Source organism: Capsella rubella, unplaced genomic scaffold (genome assembly GCF_000375325.1).
Source record: "Capsella rubella cultivar Monte Gargano unplaced genomic scaffold, Caprub1_0 scaffold_1, whole genome shotgun sequence".
NCBI classification, from domain to species: Eukaryota; Viridiplantae; Streptophyta; class Magnoliopsida; order Brassicales; family Brassicaceae; genus Capsella; species Capsella rubella.
Window position 1 is genome coordinate 8616245 of NW_006238923.1, and position 25299 is coordinate 8641543.

General features: G+C 32.6%; 3 protein-coding genes and 1 pseudogene across 3 annotated transcripts; all 4 read right to left on the minus strand.

The window, feature by feature from the left end:
* Positions 1 to 4492: 4492 nt before the first annotated feature.
* LOC17899347 lies at positions 4493 to 5523 on the minus strand (annotated as a pseudogene).
* Positions 5524 to 7967: 2444 nt separating this feature from the next.
* On the minus strand, positions 7968 to 9120 carry LOC17897504 (homeobox-leucine zipper protein ATHB-23). The gene is made up of 3 exons (XM_006304064.2): positions 8923 to 9120; positions 8467 to 8837; positions 7968 to 8359 (listed from the first exon to the last, which is right to left on the minus strand). Exons 1-3 carry the CDS (start codon positions 9023 to 9025, stop codon positions 8069 to 8071), a joined length of 765 nt encoding a protein of 254 aa, XP_006304126.1. The 5' UTR covers positions 9026 to 9120; the 3' UTR covers positions 7968 to 8068.
* A 2778-nt stretch (positions 9121 to 11898) lies between these two features.
* LOC17899895 (transcription factor PRE6) lies at positions 11899 to 13536 on the minus strand. Its single transcript, XM_006303405.2, has 2 exons — positions 13011 to 13536; positions 11899 to 12355 (listed from the first exon to the last, which is right to left on the minus strand). Exons 1-2 carry the CDS (start codon positions 13137 to 13139, stop codon positions 12200 to 12202), a joined length of 285 nt encoding a protein of 94 aa, XP_006303467.1. The 5' UTR covers positions 13140 to 13536; the 3' UTR covers positions 11899 to 12199.
* A 5481-nt stretch (positions 13537 to 19017) lies between these two features.
* LOC17900238 (peptidyl-prolyl cis-trans isomerase CYP23) lies at positions 19018 to 21049 on the minus strand. The gene is made up of 8 exons (XM_006304118.2): positions 20879 to 21049; positions 20531 to 20644; positions 20282 to 20430; positions 20056 to 20128; positions 19883 to 19972; positions 19746 to 19785; positions 19326 to 19408; positions 19018 to 19231 (listed from the first exon to the last, which is right to left on the minus strand). The coding sequence occupies exons 1-8, from the start codon at positions 20987 to 20989 to the stop codon at positions 19211 to 19213; spliced, it is 681 nt and encodes a 226-aa protein (XP_006304180.1). The 5' UTR covers positions 20990 to 21049; the 3' UTR covers positions 19018 to 19210.
* Between the last annotated feature and the right edge of the window lie 4250 nt (positions 21050 to 25299).

Sequence of the window (25299 nt, forward strand, 5' to 3'; positions counted from 1 at the left end):
GGAGAAGAGAATATATACTATAGACTATAGTGTTGGGTTTTAGCGAGTTCTTTTTTTTTTTGACATAAAACCCAAACCGAATTAGGTTATCAAACCGGTCGATAACCGGTTCTTTTAATAATCCGGTTCTATTACACAAAGCTAAGTGATACGGTTGAACAGCAAATTAACGAAACTCATGAAAACATTTGGAATAAACTTGAAGAGCTCCCTGATCGAAAATGAAACCATAATAAAACCAGCCAGGCTTCAAGGCCATAATGACACCAAGAGTCCCCCCAAACACTTCAGTGTTGTTGTTGTGTTATATACAAACCAAACAAGCATTTTAATAAGAAAATAACTGTGTGTGTTTTTGTGTATCAACAACAATGAAGCGTTAAAGGGAAACTCATGGTGACATTTGACTCTCTTCTTCTAGCCTCTATGATCCTATATCTAATAACAACACTAGCTATATATATATATCATTGCAAAGGGTCTCCGATTCTTCTAATTTCGTAATACTCAATATTTTTTTATAAGAAAAGAAACCATAATGGGACCAATAATCATATTATTCGAATCAAAGAAGAAGGTAAATGGAAATATGAAAGAGATGATGAATCGAGTCGAGATTATGGGACTCGTTAGGTGTTTGACCGAATAATTTATAAATGTTGTCCCTAGCTAAGATAGTTTGAAAGGTTTTGAAACGACAGAAGTATTCTTCTATGCATGGGATCGGGAAGGGACGACTCTTTTGCTCTGATATGTCTTTTCTCCTTCATTTGTTTATTGCCACTCGGCTCACCACATCCAATGCTCTTTTACAAAATATTCTCCCATTATTGAAGTAATGTTTACAACTTAAAGGAAAACATAGTTGAAGAAAACAAAAAATATAACAGCATGACTTATTTGTGTGCAGTAGTTTATTGAAGCAAAAATGTATATGTGTGTGTGTGTGTGTTTTATGTAAAACAAGTGGCTTGATATCATTAAATTAGTTTGACTGTTTTTGTTTGTGTGTGTGTGTGTTTCTGTTCATGTTTACATGGATGTGAAATTATTGTATACTTTTATATGAACATATACGGAATCTAAATTTTCCTTTTGAAATAATACTGAAAAATGTAGATTCAAATGCGAAATGTATAACTAAATCATTCTTGTATATTACGATTCATATATCTAGAAAATAAAATGCTGTTTTAGTTAATTGATCCTGACATGCATCATCTATTATGACTTTCACCTATTCAGTGCAATATATTTGGTACATATCATACGATTCGCCACATATATAAAACATTAGTTTTACTTATAGAAATTAATCAAAAAGTAGAACAAAATGTCAATACCTTGCCAAAATTCTTGGATATATTGCAGAGATTAGAGAATTTATATCAACATTTAATTAAACATTGAATTATTACCATACAAACAAGTATAAATATTGAAATAGCATTGAAATGTAGTGAATACAAGCAAGAACAAGCATGGGCACTACGATGAGCATATGAAAAGAATCTCCTTTATATCTTGTGAAAAGCCTTGATGACTTTTTTTGAGTTTTTCTTTAGAATTCATATTCTCTATAACTCTTTCCTTTAACCCCAATTTGCGTCTATATTCAAAGTGATGTCCTCGGTGACCACCATCGATCTTTGATCGCTCTCTCAAATGATATGGGGATATCCTCTTAAGCCTTGAAAATATATATAGATGAGAAACGTAGTTTACTCCCATATTCTCAAATCTTATTCGTATTTCAGCCCATATATGTACATTCTTATTAAAAAAGAAAATAAAAAATACAACGATTTGCCAAAAATAAATAAAATATCTTAAGCTGAATAATAAGTGTATACTACATTAATAAAGTTCATTGAATCCATCAATTTTGTAAAAGCTTGTGCATAAGAGCAATGCATGTCTTCTAACTCTATTTATAATAAGGATTTGATTGGTTCTCATGCAATACATATAAGTTGGCAACTTAAAGAAGATTAAAAATGGATAATGTACGGTTAATCATAAAAAATCATGAAAAAAAAGAAAGACAAATTGCTTAATGCTTACTACAACAATCACCACATGAACGCCATAACGTAACCAAGAGTCACCCTCAAACACTTCAGTGTTAAATACAAATCGAGATTTGAGCATGATCAACAATGAAGCGTTTAAGGGAACTCATGGGGACGTTTGACTTGCTTCCTTCTTGCTCTGCATGTCTTAATAATTAAACAACACTAACACTACATATATATGCCTATTTATATATCTATATTATTATTTTTGCAGCCATTTTTTTGACAACCTATTTTCTTGTTTTTAATCGATTTCCAAAAACTGTCATTTATCATTAATAAATTAACATAGTTCATTAAGGCTAATTATGTAATATTAATACTCGGGTCGGTTTTGTGCATCAATTTACGACCCGATTGTAATTGATGGATCTTTATTCTCTTATTGTTCAAAAATCAAATCAGTCGTTATTGGTAAGATAGATTGTAAACATAATAAATACGAATCATCTATATATATATAAAGTTAGTTTTTTCTCTCTTCTCATGATGCCACCTAATCATCCACCTAAGCCACATTTTTGCTTTTACATTAAAATAAATTTAAAGCATTCATTTAGTGCATATTTATGTTACTTCTATTAATAGTTTATATAAAAAAAATTATGTAAAATAAATGAAATGTTAAAATAAGAAAAATAATACTTTATTTTTTTATTATTGGTAATAATATAATTCAAATATCATTTTAAATTGATCATAGTTTAAAATTTTTAAATATGTTACCGAGTTTTAGAATGGAAGTAAATTTTAAATTATGGTACGTAGAATAAAACAACATTTATGTAATTGTATATATATAATTATAAAGAGGAAAAATAAAATTGAAAATGAAATATTAGTTTATAACATGATCTTAAAGAAATAAAATGATATTTCATAAATTAAATCAAATGCTTTTAATCAAAATTTGAGTATTGAAAGATAATAAGTAAGGAGAAAATAGTTGTTTACAAAAAAAAGAGAAAATAGTTATAATATTTTTTGAAAATCAATTAAAAAAAGACAGTAAATATCACGATATGAATAAAATTTTTACAAAACAAAATTATTAACCTCCCGCGCGGAGCGCGGATCAACTGCTAGTAAATATATAAAAGTTCCAAAAAAGTAGCAACACAATAACTACTAACCTTAATTTATGTATTTTTCCATGCGCGTTCAAAAGTGCAACGAGACGTAGCACTTGTAATCTTCTTCCAAACTTTCTTAATATATATGTGCCCAATTATTAGTCACAATCAACATCTTTCGAAACGGTGTTACTAATCTTATATTTCAATCATCCTAAAATGCCAGTCACATGCATTTCAATCCACTCTTTTTTTTTTCTCTTTTTTTTTTTTTTTCCTCTTGCTTGTTTATTTTCTTTAAATGCTACGTAAATTATCAGCAAAATAGGCATAGCTTATTGCTCACGAAGTTGCCTCCGTGCTTCACCGCGCGCTTCCTACCAGATTGGCCCATTCCGCCATAAGTACCTCCATCAAAATACTTGGAATTTCTTACTTTTCGTCGCATTCATAAGTCACTAACTATGAAGAAAAACTTGCCACTGTGCCTCGCAAAACTATAAATATGTAGACTAAAGATATGAAGGGGGAGTTATTGGGAGAATGATTTTTAAAGATTTTTAGAGTTTAAGATTCCATTGTTATTGGTTTATAGATTCTTAGATTCCTAATAAAATCTCTTGTTATTGGTGTATGTATTTTGTAATTCTATTTAAAATCCTTTGTTATTCAAAAAGTTGAGTATTTATTGATTTTCCAATTCTATCAAATTCTAGTGTTATTGGTTTAATGATTCCTTACATATTTAGTCATTAAAAACAACTTTCAAAATACTGCAATTCTCACAAGTATTTATAGAATCTATCATATGAAGAATCTATTAAACTCTAGAAATCTGGGTAAACATTATTTTAGAATCCACAAAAATTTTTGAGAATCTTAAAATCTCTAAACTTTAGAAATCCATAAACTCTTTTAAAATCATCCTCCCAATAACCCCCCGAAATGTCGGACTAAAAGATTAAAGAAAACTATGAAATAGCACATCCAAATGACTAATTAAGAATATTTTCATCACAAGGCCCGCAGATACCTAGGATTAGCTAAGAACATTTCATGATATATACATGTAATTCATGATCATTAGAACTCATCATCATCAATCTAACAAAGGATTAGCGACAACAACCAAAAGAAAGCCTGCACGCACTCTCTCTCTCTCATTCCAAATTTAACTTATTAACAATCCAAAAGAGAAATAACTAGAAACTCTAGCAACATAACAAACAATGCTGGTAATTAACACAAAGACTTACCATAACAATGTCTTGAAGAGTTGCAAACTTGGACAAACAAACACAGTTGATGGAGGAAGCAAATATTACATTATGCATCGACAATAATTCAAACAGAGAATAAACTCGGAAAATAACAAACAGGATATCCGATGGAGTCAGCCATGTAAGCAATAGCATATGATTTGGTAATACAACAACTTCTTCTTCTTCTTCTTCTTCTTCTTCTTCGCCTCATCAAAAACTGCTAGTGGGATGACCGCGAATTGAGTATTAACATCAAGACCCTCAGTTTTAAGCAGATCTATGGAATAGATTTTGTCCCACGTCTTGTTCTCTGGATTAAACGACCATATATCTTGGTAAAATCCATCTTGGTTGGGAAATTTCTTATTGGTGGATACACATAAGCGGTTGTCGAGGTTTGAGATGACCATCTTGTCATTTCTTACTTTGGGAAAAGGAACTTTAGAGATGACTTGAAAAGCTTCAGTGTGAAGATCCAAAGATAAAATTTGGGTTTCTAGGCTGTCGTCGGTGAAGCAATAAAGCGAACCATCTACAAACGCAGGATCATGGCAAGTAACACAATGAGGTGCAGGGGGAGTGACATACCTCCAAGAGTTGGTGCTGAAGTCGAAAACTTCGCATGTAGATGTCGTAGTGTTTTCTAGGCCAACCTCTGTAGAGTTGTATAACCAAACGGGCTTGCATGTGCCCGTGAATTTGTCTTTACCGAATCCATCTTGTGGTGGGATTGACCACAAAACCGGAGGTGATGGGATAGTAGAGACAAGCGAGACCGTCACAACTAGCCCGAGAAACAAAGAAAACGTCGTTCTCCCAAGGAGTAGGGATCTTGTCTGATGATAAGAAATCAAACGATAGTGTTCTTAGAGATTCGATTGCCGAGGGTTCCATGTCCGGGTCAGTACAACCACCAAAGTAAAGAGCTACGGACACCATGAGAATATCTGGATGATCTCCTGATTGCTGACGATGCTTCAACTGTCTTTCTTGGAACATACGGCATTCGATTGTTGATTTCCACTGCTTGGATACAGCTTTGAATCTTACCAGAGGTTTAACCGGAGTTATCTCTAAGATGCGCTCTACGACATGGTGAGGTAACCACTCCATCGTCCTCAAACAAAGTTTTTTCTTCATTAACCTGATTTGATTACGTATAGCATAATCGATTGATACCGAGAGGCTAATTTATCTAGTAAACAAAAAATGTAAATTGATAAGTAAAAAGGTAAATCTCAACACTTTCCTTTTCTTAGAATTTAAAATTTTATCAGATTAAGGAAAAAAAAAAAAAGGATATTGTGGGAGATATGATATTTTGCAAGGATAGTTTATGTATTTACTTGCTAGATGAGAAGAGTCATTGCGAAGGTCGGTTTCTAGAGTCTAAACTTGGTTCCGGCATGTGATCACAAAGCTAAATCACAATTTCGATCATTGACAAAAAGAGAAATACATATTTGTTTTGGTCATACTGTATTAACAATTTCGACGATTGATAAAAGATGAATACTTTTCTCTTTTGTTCCACAAAGGAAAATACTATAAAGTGCAACAAATAGTCTCTTGCCAACTCTTTAAACAAAGCCCAAAACATTGAACCGCTATCTTTTATGTCATTGCTAGTCACATGCATTTCAATCCAATCTTTCTCCTCTTTTTTTCTCTTGATTGTTTCTTTTCTTTAAATGCTACGTTAATTTTTAGCAAACTAGGCAAATTTTACATGCAACAATCCTTGTTGTAGGGAAGAAAATAGGGCTAAAACTTTGGTATTAATCATAGCTTATTGCTCTTATATCTTTTCTGTTAAACATTTTACTTTTACTACATTATAATTCAGTCTATGTGGCAACAGATTTTGTTAGTCGTTTTATTTTAAATATTGTTAGTCATCTAAATGTACTACCAAAGTCTTACTAGAATTTAAATTCAGATCTTAAACATAATATTGTTTCCATTCTGAAATCCCACCTTGTTAAATTAAAAATATTATGATCATACACCAATACCTAGCTATATACCAACAAACTCTAGCCACTAAAATTATATATGTACATTTTTCATATATTTCTAGGAACGTCAAGAATACCAAACTCTATATATTTTGAGGAAAACACCAAATTTGTATAACAAATTAAATGTAAAAATTCCATCCAAGGATTAATTAATACTTTCCTCCTTACGTTCCTGCTGGTCATGTATGTATATGTTCGGCTTGTCCATTGGATGTAGGTGACTACTTAATTAGGGAACTAAACCTCCACGCACATGGCCACATACCTAGTTATTCTTTACAGGTAACTAATAATTTGGTTAGACTCTCTTTTAAAAATTATTATGTACGTTTATTAATTTTAAAAAGAGTTGTTCTTAGAGGAGTGGAATTGCGTGTTGGCATCCTGTAAATGCCAAAAGATTTAGAAATTTGCGTATAAGAATATATCATTAGAAAAGTAGTGCAGTAAGGCATAAAAACATTAGATTAAGGAGAATGCACATGATCCCATGAAGATTCTTGAATTAATTAAATCCAAAATGGCATTAATTTACAAGCTTAATCTCCCTTAGGTGTTTAGTTGTCAACGTTATAATATAAAGATAAAAATCTTCTTGCCTTCAGATTATGTCGCTATCTTGTTCCCCCAATCAATAACTTATTCATAAACCCATCCCGTAAAACTAATCATTAACGAAAACTCTTTAACCTTTCCATCGACCACAAAGCTCATGGTTATTATAATAATACTCTTTCATAGTTTTACTTTACGTGTCAACCTATGTCTTGTTACACATACATCGCTGCAATGCAACAGTCATGCATACTCAATTCAATCAAACGGTAAGGATGGTTTATATTTGTGTAAGAGATGGCTTGTACTCCATTATATGTGTGTGTGTTTGTTTTGTAAGAGATGGCTTATAAGTCTTGAATAATATATTTGGAGTCGTCTTGGGCGATGTCAGTGTCGATGAAAGGGTAAGAAAGTGTTGGGTCCATTTTCAGAAAGGAGAATGACCACTTTCCAATTCTATTTGTCTTCTTCCTCTCCTCGGAATCTGTAAAAATTTGATACTCTTTCTTTCACACTTCTTCATAATTTTACTTGAAATGTACCGCTTTAACTATATGATGTCTACAGTTCATAAATTGAATTCATAATCAATACAAACTTTGTACTCCTTAATGTAATCTCTCGTAGGAGTTACAGAATTTTAGGATAATGTCCTTCATTTTGTTGTCGTGACAGAGTGATTTATTGACATAAGCATAATTTGTTTCATGGAAAAGTCTTTTTGGTGGATTTTGATTTTGATATTTTTTTTTCCCCTCAGCGTTCTGGATATGAGTTGTTACGATATACAACCACATGGTTCAGGCTTTTTTATTTAATTTGTTGTCTAATCATCGGTCCCATATGATTGATTAATAATTATTATATAATATGATGAATATTCCCCATATTATTTTACATCTTATTACTGATAACAAAAACTAGTGTGATCTTTTGCTTATGCATGTATGTAGCTAGACTAATCATAGATTCTTGAAATATGAAATGGGATCGTCTGATCACTTCTTTTTAAAGAACAAGAATGTTACAAAATTTAATTTGATACAAAAAAAAAAAAAAAAGAAATATGGAATCACATTTCAATTGTAATGTTGCTGGTCAAGCCATGGCCAAAAGCCAGACTGGTCATCAATTCCACAGAACATGTTACTGATACTGTTCTCTTCTTTCACCATTCTCTGTTCTGACGATGGATTCTGAAAGAACTGCATCGTTGTAGCTGTCGGTGGATGGCCTAAAGCGAATTGGCTGTCCATCTCCGGTGGTCTTATGTCACCAGAAATGTTCTCACTTCTGTCACTACATGATCCTTCCGTATCTTTGTTCAGATTGATTGATTCTATTGGTTCTCTGCTTTTCAATGCCATTACCTGCATAATTCAATATAAACCCTACTAAGAAACTCCTAACTAAAAGAACAAAGAAACAGAGCTGAGCTTGAATCTTTTGTTGTCTTATTATGAAGTTTCGTTATTACCTGAGCTTGAAGCTTTTGGTTTTGAGTTTGAAGAACTTCGTTTTCATCTCTGAGACTGTCGAACTGACGCTTAAGTATGTCGTAGTCTTTCTCTAGCTGTTTTGTTTTGGATCGAGCTCTTCTGTTTTGGAACCAAATAGCGATTTGTCTAGGTTGTAATCCCAAAGCACGAGCCAGCTCTAGTTTACGATCTGACTCGAGTTTGTTACCAAGCTCAAAGTTCTTCTCTAGCGTCTTCAATTGCTCCATGTTTAGTCTCCTCTTCTTCTCTCCCATCTTAGATCCATCGTCTGAATACTCTTCCTCTCCGTTCATCTCCAAATTGCAAAACCCTTGTACGTTGTTCATTGGAGATCTCTTACCTAGAAACCCTGAAAAAGAAACAGAGCAGAACGTGAGAAGCAACAACAGAGGAATTGAAAATTTTGTGAAAGGTGTTAATGTGATATAATATACCATTGAAGTCTTGAAGGAGTTGAGGATGATCTTCTTCTTCTTGGTGATGGTTTTGGAGACTGAAATTTGGAGGAAAGAAAGCTAAGCCATTGTTACAAGACATGTCTCTTGTTGATTGTTTTGTTATTTCTCCACCACCTTGTCCTCTCGGTTCAGAGTAGAGAAAAGAAAATTAAAGAAAGAAGAAGAAGGATGGTGGTGAAATGAATCTTGTTTAGACTATACATACACCACTTATAGGCTAAATACTAGCCAGGCTAGGCTATAAAACTTGGTTTTTTCTTTATTCTTTATTATATGAGTATATAAAATAGGAGACAAGACTCAAAGCCGATAAGAGAGAGAGAGAGGTGATTCTACTACTATACATTCACGTTGTATATAGGTATTGGAGAAGGTGGATATGGGCTTGTATATTTTACTATGCTGTATGATTGTATCCAACTTGTTAGATTCGGGTTATTGTAGTTTCTGATACCAAGTTATTTGTTTAGATGGTTCATTCTTGATACCAAGCTATTGTGTAATTTATGTTTAAAGTAATGTTTAATAGACTTTTCTTTCAACAATACACATGATCTCGATTTACATTTGGATGTTTGCACGACAATGCGCACAATTAAACATAAGTATATTTCAATCTTAAATTAAAACTTGTGAATTTGGTCGATGTGCAAGCAAACTCTTAAGGGGTCTTACATGGGTATCAGTATCACTAGTCTATGTCTCTATGATATGAAAGCAAACTCTTAAGGCCCTACATGGTAATACTCACTAGTCTATGATATGATTAGACTTCTTCTTTATAGAAACCTTTTACAGAACATGACTTTTTCTCTATGGTAGGCAAACATACTTTCGGGAACAAGAATTCTCCATCACTACATATTATGTTTTGACACAAAGCCCACTTTATATGCGAGGCCAGTTTCTTCTTTTTCTTTTCCTTCAAGTCCGAATTATCAACTTTCTTAGACATTTTTGGTCGGTTTTATGATAAAATATCTTATTATTGGCCCAACTGCTGTACAAAGTGGTCGCTCCTAGCCATTTTTTTTAAATATATTCTAAAAGTTTTATAAATTGTGTTCAAATGCTTTTATGAATAACCACGAGTTACTAAAACTAGCATAAACTGTTGCTTCTACGAATGTTAGGCTCTGATTGTTTCTTTACGTTTAGGTTTGTGTTTGTCTGTTATAACATTCTAATCATCATAACATAGAAAAATAAATGGAAACTTAGAGAAGCATATGGTAACATGAAAGATATGCATGCATGAATTATTCTCATGCTTACTATTGTGGATAATGTAGTAAAGTGTAATCAATTCAAACGCGTAGCCAGAAAAATGTTATCTGTGGTTTGTGGTTCTGAAGTCGACTTCCCCTCAATTCTTGTAATCATAGGCTCACTGTCTTATCTACTTCTTCTCCTCTGTAAGGGCAAGGGCAACGGCGTACCTAATCGTCCGTCCCTCCCATTAAAAACAAAAAAAATCAAAAATGAAACAGAAACGAAAGGACGTTCTCATAATCGCGACCGTCCTGCACTTCTTTCTTCATTAATCGCGGGCTCCACTGACACGTGGCGGCCCGCGATTGGTTTCTTTCTTTTTTTTTTTATAGAAAAAGCTAAAAGTAAAAAAGAAAAAAAAAATTATGATCAAGGACGTAAAACCGATGCACACGCTCTAAGTTTTTTTTTTCTCTCTTACTATTTGAGCTCTCATTCACATACATATAGTTTATAAATATTAATTTTCTAAGTATTTTTAATTGTTTTTTTTTCAAGTATTAAAAGGCCTTCACACAAAAACTCATATTACAAAGCCTCTTCCTTCTTAATGTATATTATGAGATCTTGGATTGTAGTAGACTCATTCGTATGTTTGAGAATTGAGAGAACAAACCAAAATTCACATTACAACAAGAGCAAACAAGTAAAGGAAGTCTAGCTGGGAATATTAATTGGGGCAAGGCTCTTTTGTTAGCATAATTGGGCCAAGGCTCATTAGTCAATGATTTTAGGGTCGATAGTAAAGGTTTCTTCATTCACGTAGAATTTGTGATACCTCAAACTATTAGATTTGTCGCAAAATAAAATACAAAGCATGTATGTATCTTAAATAATATGTTAAAACGTAACTAATAATAAATCGAGAGATTATCATTAAAAACGTGTTACCATCTCCTGAACGTGTATCACATTATCACATGTCTCTAAGCCATATAGTACTAATTTCATCATATTTGAATTCTTCTATGAAGAAATATGCAAACCAGCACATAGTTCTTTGTGCTCATAAATTAAAATAACAACCAAACAAAAAGTATATATGACCTTTAAGGCGCAATAATTTCTGTCTGTTCAAATAAAAGTATATAACCTTCTTCTTGATATCCATAATATTTTCTTTTTAATCTACCATACATATGCTTTTCGTATTTGCTCGAGACATATTAATTAATTAAATTGATTTTAGCATTTGAATCATGAATTATCTACTGAATATACACAAAAGCCTATTGATTTACTGTAATTATCGAGTCAATACGTGTTACTATAATAAACGACGAAGATCACGCATTAATGATCACATGCAGGAGGATTTTAAATAAAAGTGGCACGACCATACCATACACCATAGATAATATTTTTAAAAAACAGACAATCCAAACTAAAACGACCTCGAAAACATCGAGGTCTTCGTCTGTTTCTATCATATTTTAAACAATTTAAATTCAATCACAACTTCTCCACGTTTTTAAATTTGTACATACTTCCAAAGCAAAAATTATGTATTTTAATGTATACACGTAAGTATATTACTCTTAATTTCATTAACCAAGAAACTTCAAGGCATTACACCGACGATGATCTCCTCATCAGTCATCAGCATGTTTTATCGTAGCAAAATTAATATTATAAGACGAAATATATAACATGATGAGTAGAACAACAAAAGAGTCAAGGAAAATGGAAATGGACCGTGTCATTAATCATAATATTTAGAGGATCTCATGATACATGGCTACTATACAGCCAGGTCTGGACCCTCATCACATACAATTAAGATGCATACATACATACATATATAACCATATATATCATATAATATATGAGTTGGCCTACACAATGACCCGAAACCCTAGCTATATCTCATAATATATGAAGTAGAAGTAAACAGAGATACTCATAATTATATAAGATAAATTTGGTGGCCGGAAACGGATGATTAATATAGCTCTCAGATTAATTAATGGCATACGAAGGTTTAATAATTAAGCAAGCTCCTAATGATGGCTGCTTCGGCGCTGTTGTCATCCGTCGAAGCCAAGAGTTCAGACAAACGGTCACTGAGGTCATCAACTTCTCTGTGTAAGTTCCTGATGTAGTTGCAAGTCTCTTGTAGTACCTTAGATGCTGACACCTGTCCAATTTTTTAAAACATTTTATTATTAGTTAAGAAGTACAAAATATATATACAACGATCAAATTTTTAGATCCTTACAAAGAGTACGTGACCACACATGTGCTACTACTTTAATTGATATATCCTTCTTTTGTACCAATTTCATATATATCTTCAAGGTTGAACAGAAACATTTTTTTTCTCATGATTACCACTTCAATGTGCACAACGGTATAAACGGCCACAATTTATGAATCCTATATCTCAGCTATATATAGAATGATGGTGAGCATATAGGTGGAGAAGAGTAATGAGGAGACATGGAGTAAAGGTACGTGGAAGTAGGAAGGGAACAAACTGAGTCCCACACCACCAACTTGTGAATTTAATTGCAAAAAAACATTCAGAGAACAAACAAGATATAATGCATAAATGAGGCTGTGAATTAATGTTACTTTATCTACGGATAGTTAATTGTAGGCCACATGTCTTTACGCTACACGCCGTTGGATTTCACCATGCAATATACTAGTATATGGTTCCAAATCATTTGAATTTTCTAAGTCCATGTGCAAGCTTACTTATTTGTATACAAAACAAGTATGTATGTATGTATATGCAAGAAAGACTATATAATAATGTATTATTGAAGTGTATATATATGTATGTATACCTTGTCAGAACGGCGGCGGCGGAGTTCAGGGATGAGGTGTTGGAGCTTAGTAACAAGATCTGAAATCTGATCGTCAGAGATTCTTGAGCTTCCTGACTGTCTTGAACGTGAGGATCTTCTGCTCGACATCTTCTTTCTTGATATATTTTAAAATTGTGTGTTGTGTGTAGAAAGAGAGAAGAATGCAAGAAAGGATAAGTAGTTAATGTGTCAGAGAGAGAGAGAGGGAATGAGAGTGGAGAAGAAGGTGTTGAAGAGGGAGGAGCAAAGTGGATGTGTTTTTATAATGCAAATTTATGAAGAGAGAGAGAGAAGATGATGAAGGAGAAGAAGAAGAAGAAGAAGAAGAAGGGAGAAGAGACAAGTGCATGGAGGGAGGGTGTGGGTTATGTTTCTTTAATAAGAGTGTCCTAGCTTTCAACTATTTATTATTATTTTTGTTATTAATTTTTTTTCATTATCATCTAGCTTAGTACAAAAAGATACTGTTTATTTTGAGTAAGCTTCTAAACTTACTTTCCCACGAGACCAACGTCTTGATTGTTACATGTGTAAAACTGATCAGTACCACGTCGAGTTTTTTTTTTCTAGCTCTTAGATATTCCTGTTCCACTTAACCTTCTTTCTAACGAGCTCACATGGTGTAGTATCAACTTCAACTTTAACAACCTTTATTGGAACTTCAAAGCTACATGTTTCATTTTCTCAATATTGAACACATGGCTAATCACTAGATATAACTCCATATAAATTTCAGGCGGCTCGTTAAGAAATTTTCTAGTTAATCATATATATATTTATTAAATATGTCTTGTGATAAAGTACTCGTTACCAAAAGAGTTTCATATATCTCATAGGACGAGACCAGAACCTATATCAAAAGGATATGATAGAGAGTTTACAGTCATGACTAGGTATGGGACCAAAAAAAAAAGAACATAATCGAAAACACGACCGGGGTTTAAATTACGTTATTCGGTTCCGTTTTGGCTAAACCCTAGTTAAATTAAAAAATCCAAAAACGTTAAACCATGTAAATTCATGCTTGCAACTCTTTGTGAAATCAAAGGTGAGTCCACGAGGCTACAGAGGATTTCCAAAACCGGGACAAGTAGAGAATTAACTCATTGCAACATTTTTGGCACAAGAGGCATCCAAGTAGAAGAAACAAAGAAGAAAAAAATAAGAAGAGGGGAAGGGAAAGGGACGTAGAAAAGGAGGGGAGGGCCATGGAAAGGAGAAGAGGGATCAAGTGGGGTTTTAAATGGCAAAATGTGTGTTTATCGCCAAACTAAACTGTCCCTCTTTGCCTTCTCTCTCTGTCAGTCTCACCATTGCATCCCCACGTTATATCTATTACTTCCTTGTCCCTCTTCTCTCTTTCTTTTTTTAATCACTTCTCTTTTCTCTTATATTAATTCTCCTCTCTCTCTCTCTCTTTTCTTACCATTTTTGTTTGTCATTTCAAACTCTTACACTGATTACATTTGGAGATTCAATGGCTGTGGAACTTGTATGTATACGTTCTTCACATATTTGATGTAATATCGAAATATATGAAAGAACAAAAACTGTATTATTATTAATCTATTATATATATAAGAGTGAATAAATTAAGGTCATAATTTCATAGTCTTTTTTTAGTGATAGTGGTCTATATCATGAAAAGAGTGTAGGACATATGGTACAAGAAAATACCAAAAAATGTTGAAACCAAATTACGGATCATGTTTTGGATGTTTACAGTCGACAACTCTGATTTTTCAGAAAAAAAAAAAAAAAATACCTTCCACAAAAATCTAATTTGAGTATCATGTGGTAGATGCAGAGATATATGCATTTGATTGTCGATTCGATTTGCAGTTCGTTGATTTTTCCTTTATTATGTGGTAGATGTTCGCTTTTGATCCGGTTTTAATCTCATATTCTTTTCGTTGTCAACATGGTCTTGATCTATACATATGTAACTTACATAATCTTTTAGCCTAATAATGAAAATATGCATTTGTCTTTTTTTATTAGACTTGTATTGACTTAAATTTTATTTTGCATGGTTTGGTATCAATTAAGTTTGAAAATTAGTGTATATGTGCATGTTTTGTTTGAAAATAACCCCAAAGCTACAGGACAGATTACTTGTACCGAAAAAACTAAATCAAACTTCTTGGATTACTATGAAAAGAATCATCCAATTGGAAGCGACTAATTTTAGTTCAGATTCGGATATACTTTGATACACACATGTAACATGCATGATGAACTACATTGACGAACACACACATGTAAAGCAAACACAAAGAACACTTATATAGACATTGGATATAGTTTTATAGACTATTTTGATTCGTCCAAGTCATCAGAATTCAAACGAGACTTGAGGGTTTGAATTGGAATGGGAAGCTGAGAGAATAATGCGGTTAATTTCCGGCGGAGTGAATAAGAACAACAACATGCATATGCTTTTAATGAGACCTACCCTTACACACAGTCCGAGATCAGTAGCTTTCCTATTAATTAGGAACCCCATCTCTTAATTTTGTGCCGTTTTCTCTGACTTTAATTACATCATTAAAATGTTACTCAACTACTAATGTTAGTAATTTATAAAATTTGAAAAAAGAATATACCTTGAATAAATATCAATTTATAAAAGTTAAATGAACTGACTACTACTAGCTAGGCTAGCTAGTACTCACTACTCAGCTATATGTAGTACACTTGTTTTTATATATACTAATAAAACAAGTGTAGTTTGAAAAAAGAAACTTGTTATCTGTTTGTAGCAAACCCTAGACCGACCAATATCAAGATTTTAATGAGAAGATGCTTATCATGTCACAAGTAAATAGTTTAGTTGCGGACATTTCATGGTATGGGTTAAAAGGTTAAAAAAAAATAAAATAAAATAAAATAAACGATCGAGGAGCCAAACATTGTTGACGGTCAAAGACATATAACGATAAAACCAACCCATCCCCGAGATTTTAAAACATGGCATGTGTTGTCTCGCAATCTCTGTTTTTTTTTTCATTTTACATAACAAATGTATAAAATAATAATCATAACTCATTTTTTTAATACTTATAGATTGATGGAACCATATATACAATTACTAGTGGAACAGTGTAAAGACGATGTTCCAAAGATTTTCAGATTATATAGTATTATCACTAAACAACGTCCTTGGGGTTCGGATTACACAGAAGAGAATCTTCTTAATTAACTTTTAAAACAATATTAATAAACTCTTTAATTATTGTACGATTACGTGTGTGTGTGTGTGTGTTGTGGCACCTTCCTGGCCTACATATAACTAGTTTTGGATGTAGGTAGGATCAGGATTCTTGAGATCGAATCCGATTTGCGTTCTCTACTTATTAGTATGATTAGGTTTAAACGAAATCTATAATAATTATTGATATTGATTTCGCATGAACTTGACTCTATACCAACCACATACATATAAAAAGTATTTTGTTAACATAGATTCATAAAATCATATTATACTAAACACACAATTAGTTCATGAGGTTTTGATATGTATTTTAAATTTGTCGGCATGTCGACTCGACTTTAAATAAAATTGCTGATAGAATGATGAGAAGACAATATTTGAAAGAACTATATCCACTCTCATAATAAAAATAAAATTAAAAAATGGTTTACGTTGTATATATGACATTCAACCTAAATTCCTAACTAACATTATTTCACTAAGATCTAATATATACGAATCTTCAAAATGTATGATAGAATAGTTTGACATTTTCGATATCTTTGAGATTCTATTGGATTCTTTTTCAATAGCTACGTTTGAGAAAGACTTGTACTGCTATAACAAGTGGCATGATCTCCTGTTGATTCAAAATGATATATCGATCTAAAACTTGAAATTTTGGAGTATAGCTAGACAAACAAGTTAGTATTGTATATAAGTTTTCACATTATTTAAATTGGTTTATACTGTACCCTAGGTTAACAATATTTTCTTAAACTAAGTAGTATATATATGATTCTATCATGATACTAAATACAGGTAAGCAAAGAAATGAGCTTTAATTGGTCAATATTATTATATATTACTTTGATAAATGTGATGCAGATGAAGAATTTGGAAGTGAAAAAGAGTACATTTGATCCTGACCAAAAACAGATACACTCATACCAAATTTCAACATTTGGTGATCGGTGCAAATATTAACATGTTTACAAATTTATCTGACGGATCCAAACATGAACATTTTGTCCTAAACCCACAAAGGTTTTTTTTACAAATTTTATGAAAACAAAAATGAAATAGTAAATGTAGGGTTTGTATATATGAAGCCCTCATGTGATGTCCTGCCACTGTTGTCCTCTCACAAAATCCAATTTCTCGATATATATTGATGTCACATTGCAATGTAATATTAATTGTTGGAATTTATATATCATATATTTTTATATGTTATAAATAATTAAATTTAAATACGGACCAGATATTATCTGGAGGTATAAAACAATGTATTCAATTTTGTACTCAGACATAACTATTTGGCCAGAACTTTATTACACAATAGCTACGTTAGAAAACAAAAATAAATAGCGAAAATTTTTGTAGTTATTCAAACACTTGGAAACAAAGAAGTTAATTTGAAGTCATTGAAAACAAACGAGTTATAATCTTGTGACTTTGACTTGCAATATGCCTTAGAAGATTTCAATAAAATCAGTTTAAGCCCTAACAAATAATAATGTAAGTAGATACAATATTAAAGATAATATCTTTGGTTTTGACCTTTGACATAATATGAAAAAAAAAAAAAAACTACATTACATTAAACATACACCAATTTGTCATCAAACACTTTAAAATGTAAGACTTTACTATAAATGTCCTAAAACTTGACAAAATCAAAACGTCAACTATTTATAAAGAACAATGTAACTAGAATACACTAGTTTTGTCATCAATCACTTAAAAATGTAAAAGACTTTACTATAAATGTCCTAAAACTTGACAAACTCAGAATGCAAAACTCTTTATAAAGAACAATATAATGTAGTATAAGTTAAAAAAAAATCGGAATTTCATCAAATTTAAAACAATTATTAAGCTAGGAAAGAATTGTGAAGTAAATCAAATTCTAAGATATTGAAGGATGTAAATAATAAAGAGTTGACGGGTTACAAAATTTATATCTTTTTGTGTTATATATAAATTGCTACTTGTTTAAAACAGTGTGTTTGGGGCCAAAAGAAAACATTGTGTGTATTGTACCGACATCATTTTTCAATTGTATAAATCTATTCGTAGTTGAGTTGATTAGATGATAAACAATTTTACAACAAGTCTTGGCTCGTCATATACATTCATGCAACTCTCTCTACACCACCGCAAATACATTGCTAAAGGAATCAACTTGGATTGTGATTCTGATCCATAAAGTGGTGGATACGTGAATCAAATCACGTGTCAGATTTTATTTTACTACTATTTGTTATAGACAATTGAATTGTATAAAACGCCGGATACGAAATGCAACCAATGGGCTAATACAAGTACTGTGTGGGTCACCTAAACTTGTCACACCACTACAATTCCCCAACACAAACCTATAGGTTTTCTAACTAAAAAAAAAAACTTGAGGTCTAATTTGTTTAAGAGTCCTTTTATAAACCCTAAACAACAGACACAACAAGCCACCTCCTTAAATGCAGAAGATGTAGTAATGTTTGGGTTTTCAGACTCAAAAGACAAAATCATAAAATGTAAAATTAAGAGGAAATGGACAAAAAGTGAGGATGAAGGAAGAGACAAGAGTCAACGAAAGTGAAAAGACTAATTGTGTGAATTGAGAGACATGCCTTGTTTTTTTAAAGAGAGAGAGAGAGAGGAGCAACAAAAGCATAGCACATGTGTTGTTGCTATTTCCTCCGAGCTAGTTTATTTCATTAGATCAGAATTTGACTATTTGGTGCTCAGAACCTGGGATTTTGTCCCGGTGATATCAGATTTTGCAGACCATGAAGGAAACAAACCATGATTCAATGTCTCAAAACTGTTTACACTGTTAAACTACAATCTCTCACACTGATGAAAACACCCATAACAAATGGATCTGTCTAGCATTCTGAGTTTTTTACTAGACATACGTTTACCTTTGTGTTCCCTTGGTGTTGTGTAGGCTTTTGTTGAACAGTTCTTACGTTACACGGATTCACGGGAAGCACTTCATTCTCTGTTAAAACACAAGGGACCATAACTATTATGATTTTTCATACAAATATGTGGAGCCTTATCATCAAAACATGATCTATAGACATTTCAGTCACCTGTCTTTCGACCTCGACAAAAGATGCTTGAAGCCTTCTTTTCAGTACTGATCTTTCTTCTTCACAGCTCTCCATTTTCGTGTCTAAGAAAAAGATTAGACGAATTTAACCTGTGAATTCCATGTAAAGAGATCTCTGCTTCTCTGATTAAGAGTACTAACACAGATTCTTAATTGTCAGCACTAGTTTTATTATGATCCAAAACAGAACCAATCGTTCAAAAGGCTAGATCCTCAGTCTAATCACCTAGAGGACACATGAATGACCTGATTTAAAGCAATTCAGGCTAGAGTCACATCTCTTTATGGACTGTAGTTAACCATAATTGAAGTGTCCCATGTCAGCATCACAAGTCAGGAGAAGAAATTATCAGAACTATTTGAGCTAACAAACAAATTGATGGGAATTGACTACATTTACCGTAATAGTATGTCGACAAAATCGTGATCCTCTCCGTCGGCTGCAAAAGAGAAGGTAGAAAAATCGAACTATTTACTAGGCCAAACGAAAAAAATATCCCGGTTTTGAAAGGCCAGTAAGTTGTATTGGAAATATACCATTACAAAGATCCCCTCACGGCGAGTGGGAACTTCTTCTAGCTTCCTCAATGTTTCATCTCCTTTAGTAACTTTACCAAACACAGCATACTGTTGAATATCACCAATCTTATTACTAGTCATCTCAGAAATGAGATCAAGCAAATAGTCTGCGCTGAATTAGATAAGCTGACCTGGCGATCAAGATGAGGAGCATTACCAAGAAGCATCGAAAATGACGATTGTGCACTGTTTGGATCGTCATATCTACAGAGGAAAAACAAAACAAAACCACGAAAGAGGTAAAGACATCACAATGCAATACCCTTCACCAAGAAGACATGAACACAACAAAAACAGGACATTCATAGAAAATATAAAAACAAACCAAACCATACGAGATGGAAAATCAATATATACCTTCCCATGGAAAGAATACCTCTCACATGCTTGACATTACTGAACTCTCCCACAATTTTCTTCTCAGCTTCTTCCCTCTGCTCTTCGTTCATCGGGGCTGATCGTCCACTCGCCACATCCGCAACTTGAGCAACAAAACCTTTATCAACCTGCAAAATGACTCACTCACACTTATCCCCTTCTATCCAAAAAAAAGAAACAGCCAAAGATGAATAATGACATCAAAGCATGAGCCTTTAAGTCACATACCCTGAAGAAATGATTAGTGTTGTAGCCTCCTAAACGAACAAGCTTGAAGATATGGTCTACTGTCTTGGGCGCAACAGTGGGATAGAATCCAAATTCGATATCTCCATAACTAGTCTGCACACCATTATCATCCATTTCACATACCATTTAGAGAATTTCAACTTAAAACTGAAATCGTCGCCAAATTCATACATTTACGATTTTGATCCTGAAGTCTAAAAACCCCCAAAACGAAGAACACTACTAAATCCAAAATACACAAATGTAGCAAAATCAATATCCAAATTTGGTATATTTTAGCGCCAATAGGGTTCAATAGTAGCAAAGAGGAGAAGACGAAGAATGAACCTGGAAGACGACACGAGCAGAACCAAGTTCTGGTTCATCAGAAAGAGCTTTAACAACGGAGAGAAAAGCTAAATAAGCCAAACCCACGATCATGATTCTCTTGGTCCCCATTTTGCGTTTAGAAAGTTTGGCGCCGATCTGATCAATGAGAGTTTGAAGTCAACTCCGGCTGAGAAATTTTTCTGTTCGTCGTGAATCTTACCCGTCGAAGACGATAGCCAGAATCGTATTGGGCCCAATATTTGCTTCATTAAGGCCCATATTCATAAACCATTGTTTTCTGCAGTAAGGCCCATTATCATTTTATTATATTTTTAACGCAAAGGCCCATAATCTTATGTACAAATTATTACTATGAAAATTGTCTCTAACTTGTATATAAATTTCAAAAATGATATATTTTGGTCTTAGTCATACTAAATTTGAATTTTTGCTCTAATGGTAAGGTCTCTTAAAATATTTTTACTTGACGGATATATACATAAGCTTCATTTTTAATTCACTAAAACCAACATATGTATATAGTTTAAAACTCAATATATACTAAGTATGAATTAGGGAAATATGTTTTGTTCTTGATATAGGAATGTCCAACTTCGAGGGGCGGCCTTCAAGATAACGGCATGTGAGTGTTGATTATTGAATGAGTTGAAAACTTTGAGCAAAAAGCATTTGTTCGTCTTCTCCTTTCTTTCTTTTTTGTGTGTTTCTTGGAATTTGATGAGTTAAAAGGGCAGCTGCAGATTCATTCATGCTTTGTTATTTTTTTTTTATTTTAGGTTTCAGATACATCAATCAACATCTAGAGTTAATGCTCCCTCAAAGAACACGATTCCCGACATTTCCACGGTGCAACCCGTAGAAACATATATCCATTTTAGAAATGCTTAAAAATGAAAATACATTGCAAAATTGTTTTCTCATGATCAACCTTATCTTTCAATATGAAGATGCATACAATTACAAGCCCACGGATTTACACATCCTAAATTAAAAAGGGATACCTTTATATATACTAGGAAAGAGATATATATATATATATATATATATGTATACTTTTGAATAACATGTGTAAACATCCACTGCGACACGTCTTTCTAAAACATGATTTTTTTACAAATAAATCCTTTTTAGAATTTGATTATATCCATTTACGTATAAAATGAGAGATCAAACGTGGTTTATGATAATGACGTCCAACTAATACTGATGAGCCCTATTCTTTTTTTTCCTACAGATCTCAAGAAAAGAAAAAAATGAAGGGTGCCTAAATGATTTACGAGATGCCCACTCCATTTCGATTCTTCTCCTCTCAATTTGGGTTGCCACCTAACCTTCCAAGTTTTCTGATTTTCTAGAACACCACATATGTACAAGTCACTACACTATATTATATGCTTTCTTTTACATTCTTTTCTTATCTTGTATGTGTGTATATGTACGTCTGTATGACTGTATTTATGTGTGTCAGTGAGTGGTAACAATGATTTGCTGTTTCTGACTTTTTGTTCTAAGCATCCTAGAGAACATATATACACACATATAGCTAGCAGTGTGTGACGTGTCGGTGTGTACATGTATTATTATCATAAACATGCAACTTATATAACCAAGTGTGTAAACGTTTGGTTATTCGAATTATTTCACAATTACCACCAATAAATCACTAACTCATACAACAACGTACGTGAGTCTCTCTCTGACGATAATAAATAAGTTCAGAAAGAGATGATGAGAAGCACGAATGGCAAAATAGCTATATTTCATTAATTGACAAAAGAGAGAGAGAGAGTAGCATTTAGCTACAGCTCCACGAAAGCATGTTCTTTAGTCAGATTTAGTATTTTAAATACACATAAAAATAGGTTTTAGAAAAAATGACACCCATTAAAACACGTCAAATTTTTTTTTTTTTTTGAAAATCAGCACCTAAAATATTTTAACTATAAATGATAATAAAACGAAAGAAGTGTAAATGTGCATAAAAGTATTTTTAAAAAAATGAAAAAAAAAAGAATTAGAGAGATAAAGATCGAGAGAGGGAGAATCCAAGTGCGATGTGCATGCTTTCAAACGAAATGTGCGACGAGCCGCAATTAGTGATTAAAAGTGATTAAGTTTCTTACTTCTCGTCTCGCATCTCCACTTTACATGTGCTTTTACTTATTCTAATGTGATTATGAACGTTGTTAAGTGAACGAGCAAAAGGAAAGTATTGTATTCTTCCAATATTTCAGAGAAGTGGATGTTATAAAGAAACCAAAATGATATATACCATTGCAAATTAATATATAGATATGAGTGGTTGGGAAAAACGTTTGGAATGGGACAAAAAAAAAATGATATGTGTGTGTGTATAGGTTTATTGTTGGAGCGATGAGAAGTCATTAATGGTTGGAACTTGGAAGTTTTATTTATGGTTTTCTATAAGCATGATTCAATCATCTAGGCTCTAGTACCACTTGTTATTTGTTTAACCTAGCTTTAGTTTTATTATAACCCAACTTAGCATAAGTGAAAAACTTCCAACTAAATTGAAATTTCTCTCCTAATTATACAGAAATTAGATCAACATTATTGATATCAATTATTATTCTTTCTTTTAAATAAAAATAACGTAAAGATGAAACGATCTAATAGTTTTTTTTTGTCATCTACCTTCTCATACTAGTTTATCTCATATTGCATTTTTGGAAACGAATGTTAATGAGATCTTTGCAAGCATTTTTTCCAAACTTAAAAGAGACGAAGGAGATAGGGCCACCACCAAACTTAAGCGTCGAGTCTAATCCAGTCAGATGCTGAGTCAGGGACATGTGACGACTAATAAACCAAGAACCTCATTTTTATGAAATATTTTTGACTTTTTTCTTATTTTGGATAAATTTTCCTTTAACTTCGTATTCATCTTCTCTTTTTCCTTCTTCCTAATTCAACTATTATTGTGCCAAAATTTTGTCATTATAGCTTTTTTTCGTATTCAACTTATAGCTTTTTCACTCCCCCCATGCGTGTTTGAAACGAATAAGCAATTTTACTAATTTTGTAAGGAAAACGTTAACTTCTGTTTACGTGTAAAATGTCATCCATTCTTTTGTAACCATACGATTTAAAGTGAAGCACAAACTTTTCTTTGTGAGTAAAGAAGTTCTTTACTTGTCCGATTTAAATTTCTTTAGATATCTATCTACATCATAGTTGTTCCCTTTTCCTATATTAAAATTGCGAAGGTTTATAAGTCAAAGTCTTAGAAACATGATAACTAATTTCATAAATACAAAGATAGGAACGTTTTCATTTCAACGTTTACCAACGGAGTGTCAAAGTGGGGATGCTATATAATTTGTTTAAGTCTATATCAATTCTTTTTATAAAAAAAAGTTGTGTGACCTTCATATTCATATAGTTGACTACTTGTGTATTTTAATATCTATATCAGAACGTCAATAATACGAATTTAATTCCGAAAATCTTATGAACAAACTTTGAAATGGTTTCGATCATACAACGCTACCAAGAGAGACCATCGCCATTACTCTACTAAAACCAAAAGTAGCATACTATTATCACACGGGCGAAAAATGCAGGTTCCTAAAACTACACTTTATATAAAAATCACGCAGTTAATTATTACTTTACTTAACTAGATAACATGAGATCATATATGAACTCGTGTCTCGTGAGATTAATATCTCCAAGCCACACAACCACGGAACCAAAAGAAAAAACGAAAACAAATGTTGAAATTTTTATTACATGACTTGATGTACACATGTAATAATTGCTTAACCAAAAAGAGAAAGAAGAAGAAGAAGAAAAAAACACAATCACATGTAATAAAAGTTAATTTGTCTACATACTAAGCATGATAAGTGCATATAAAGAAATAGTCAAATTATGAGAACATTTTCAACATGAAAAATAGTGTTTAACAATCCATGTTTTGGTTTAAAGTCAGTGGTGGTTAGGTGTAAAACGATAATAATCTCCAAAACTCATTGACCCAATCGTTAATTTTTAAAAATTCAAAAGGTCCATCACATAATACACGTCTCGCTGTATCAATCTAAACGTACCTCAGTTTTCATACATAAGTGGGTATTTTGTCTTGTAGCTGCAACATCATAGTAGAAAACAAGATCAGATATACACCGTACTCTCACACATAGGCTATTACAGCCTGTGCTTTTAGACAAAGTCAAAAGTGAAAAGATAAAAAAAAAAAAAGTTTTTAAAACTGAACTGACGAAGTCGTCAGGCTTGTGGAGGGGGTTATGACACTTGTCATATCGGGTCTTTCTTGTTAATATTTTTTACCGCGAAACTTGGCGGCTCCGTCGTAGAACCCACCGGGGCAAAAAAATTACAACCGTCCGATGATATTACACTTTATTCGTCCTTAGACCAACATTATTGCAAGG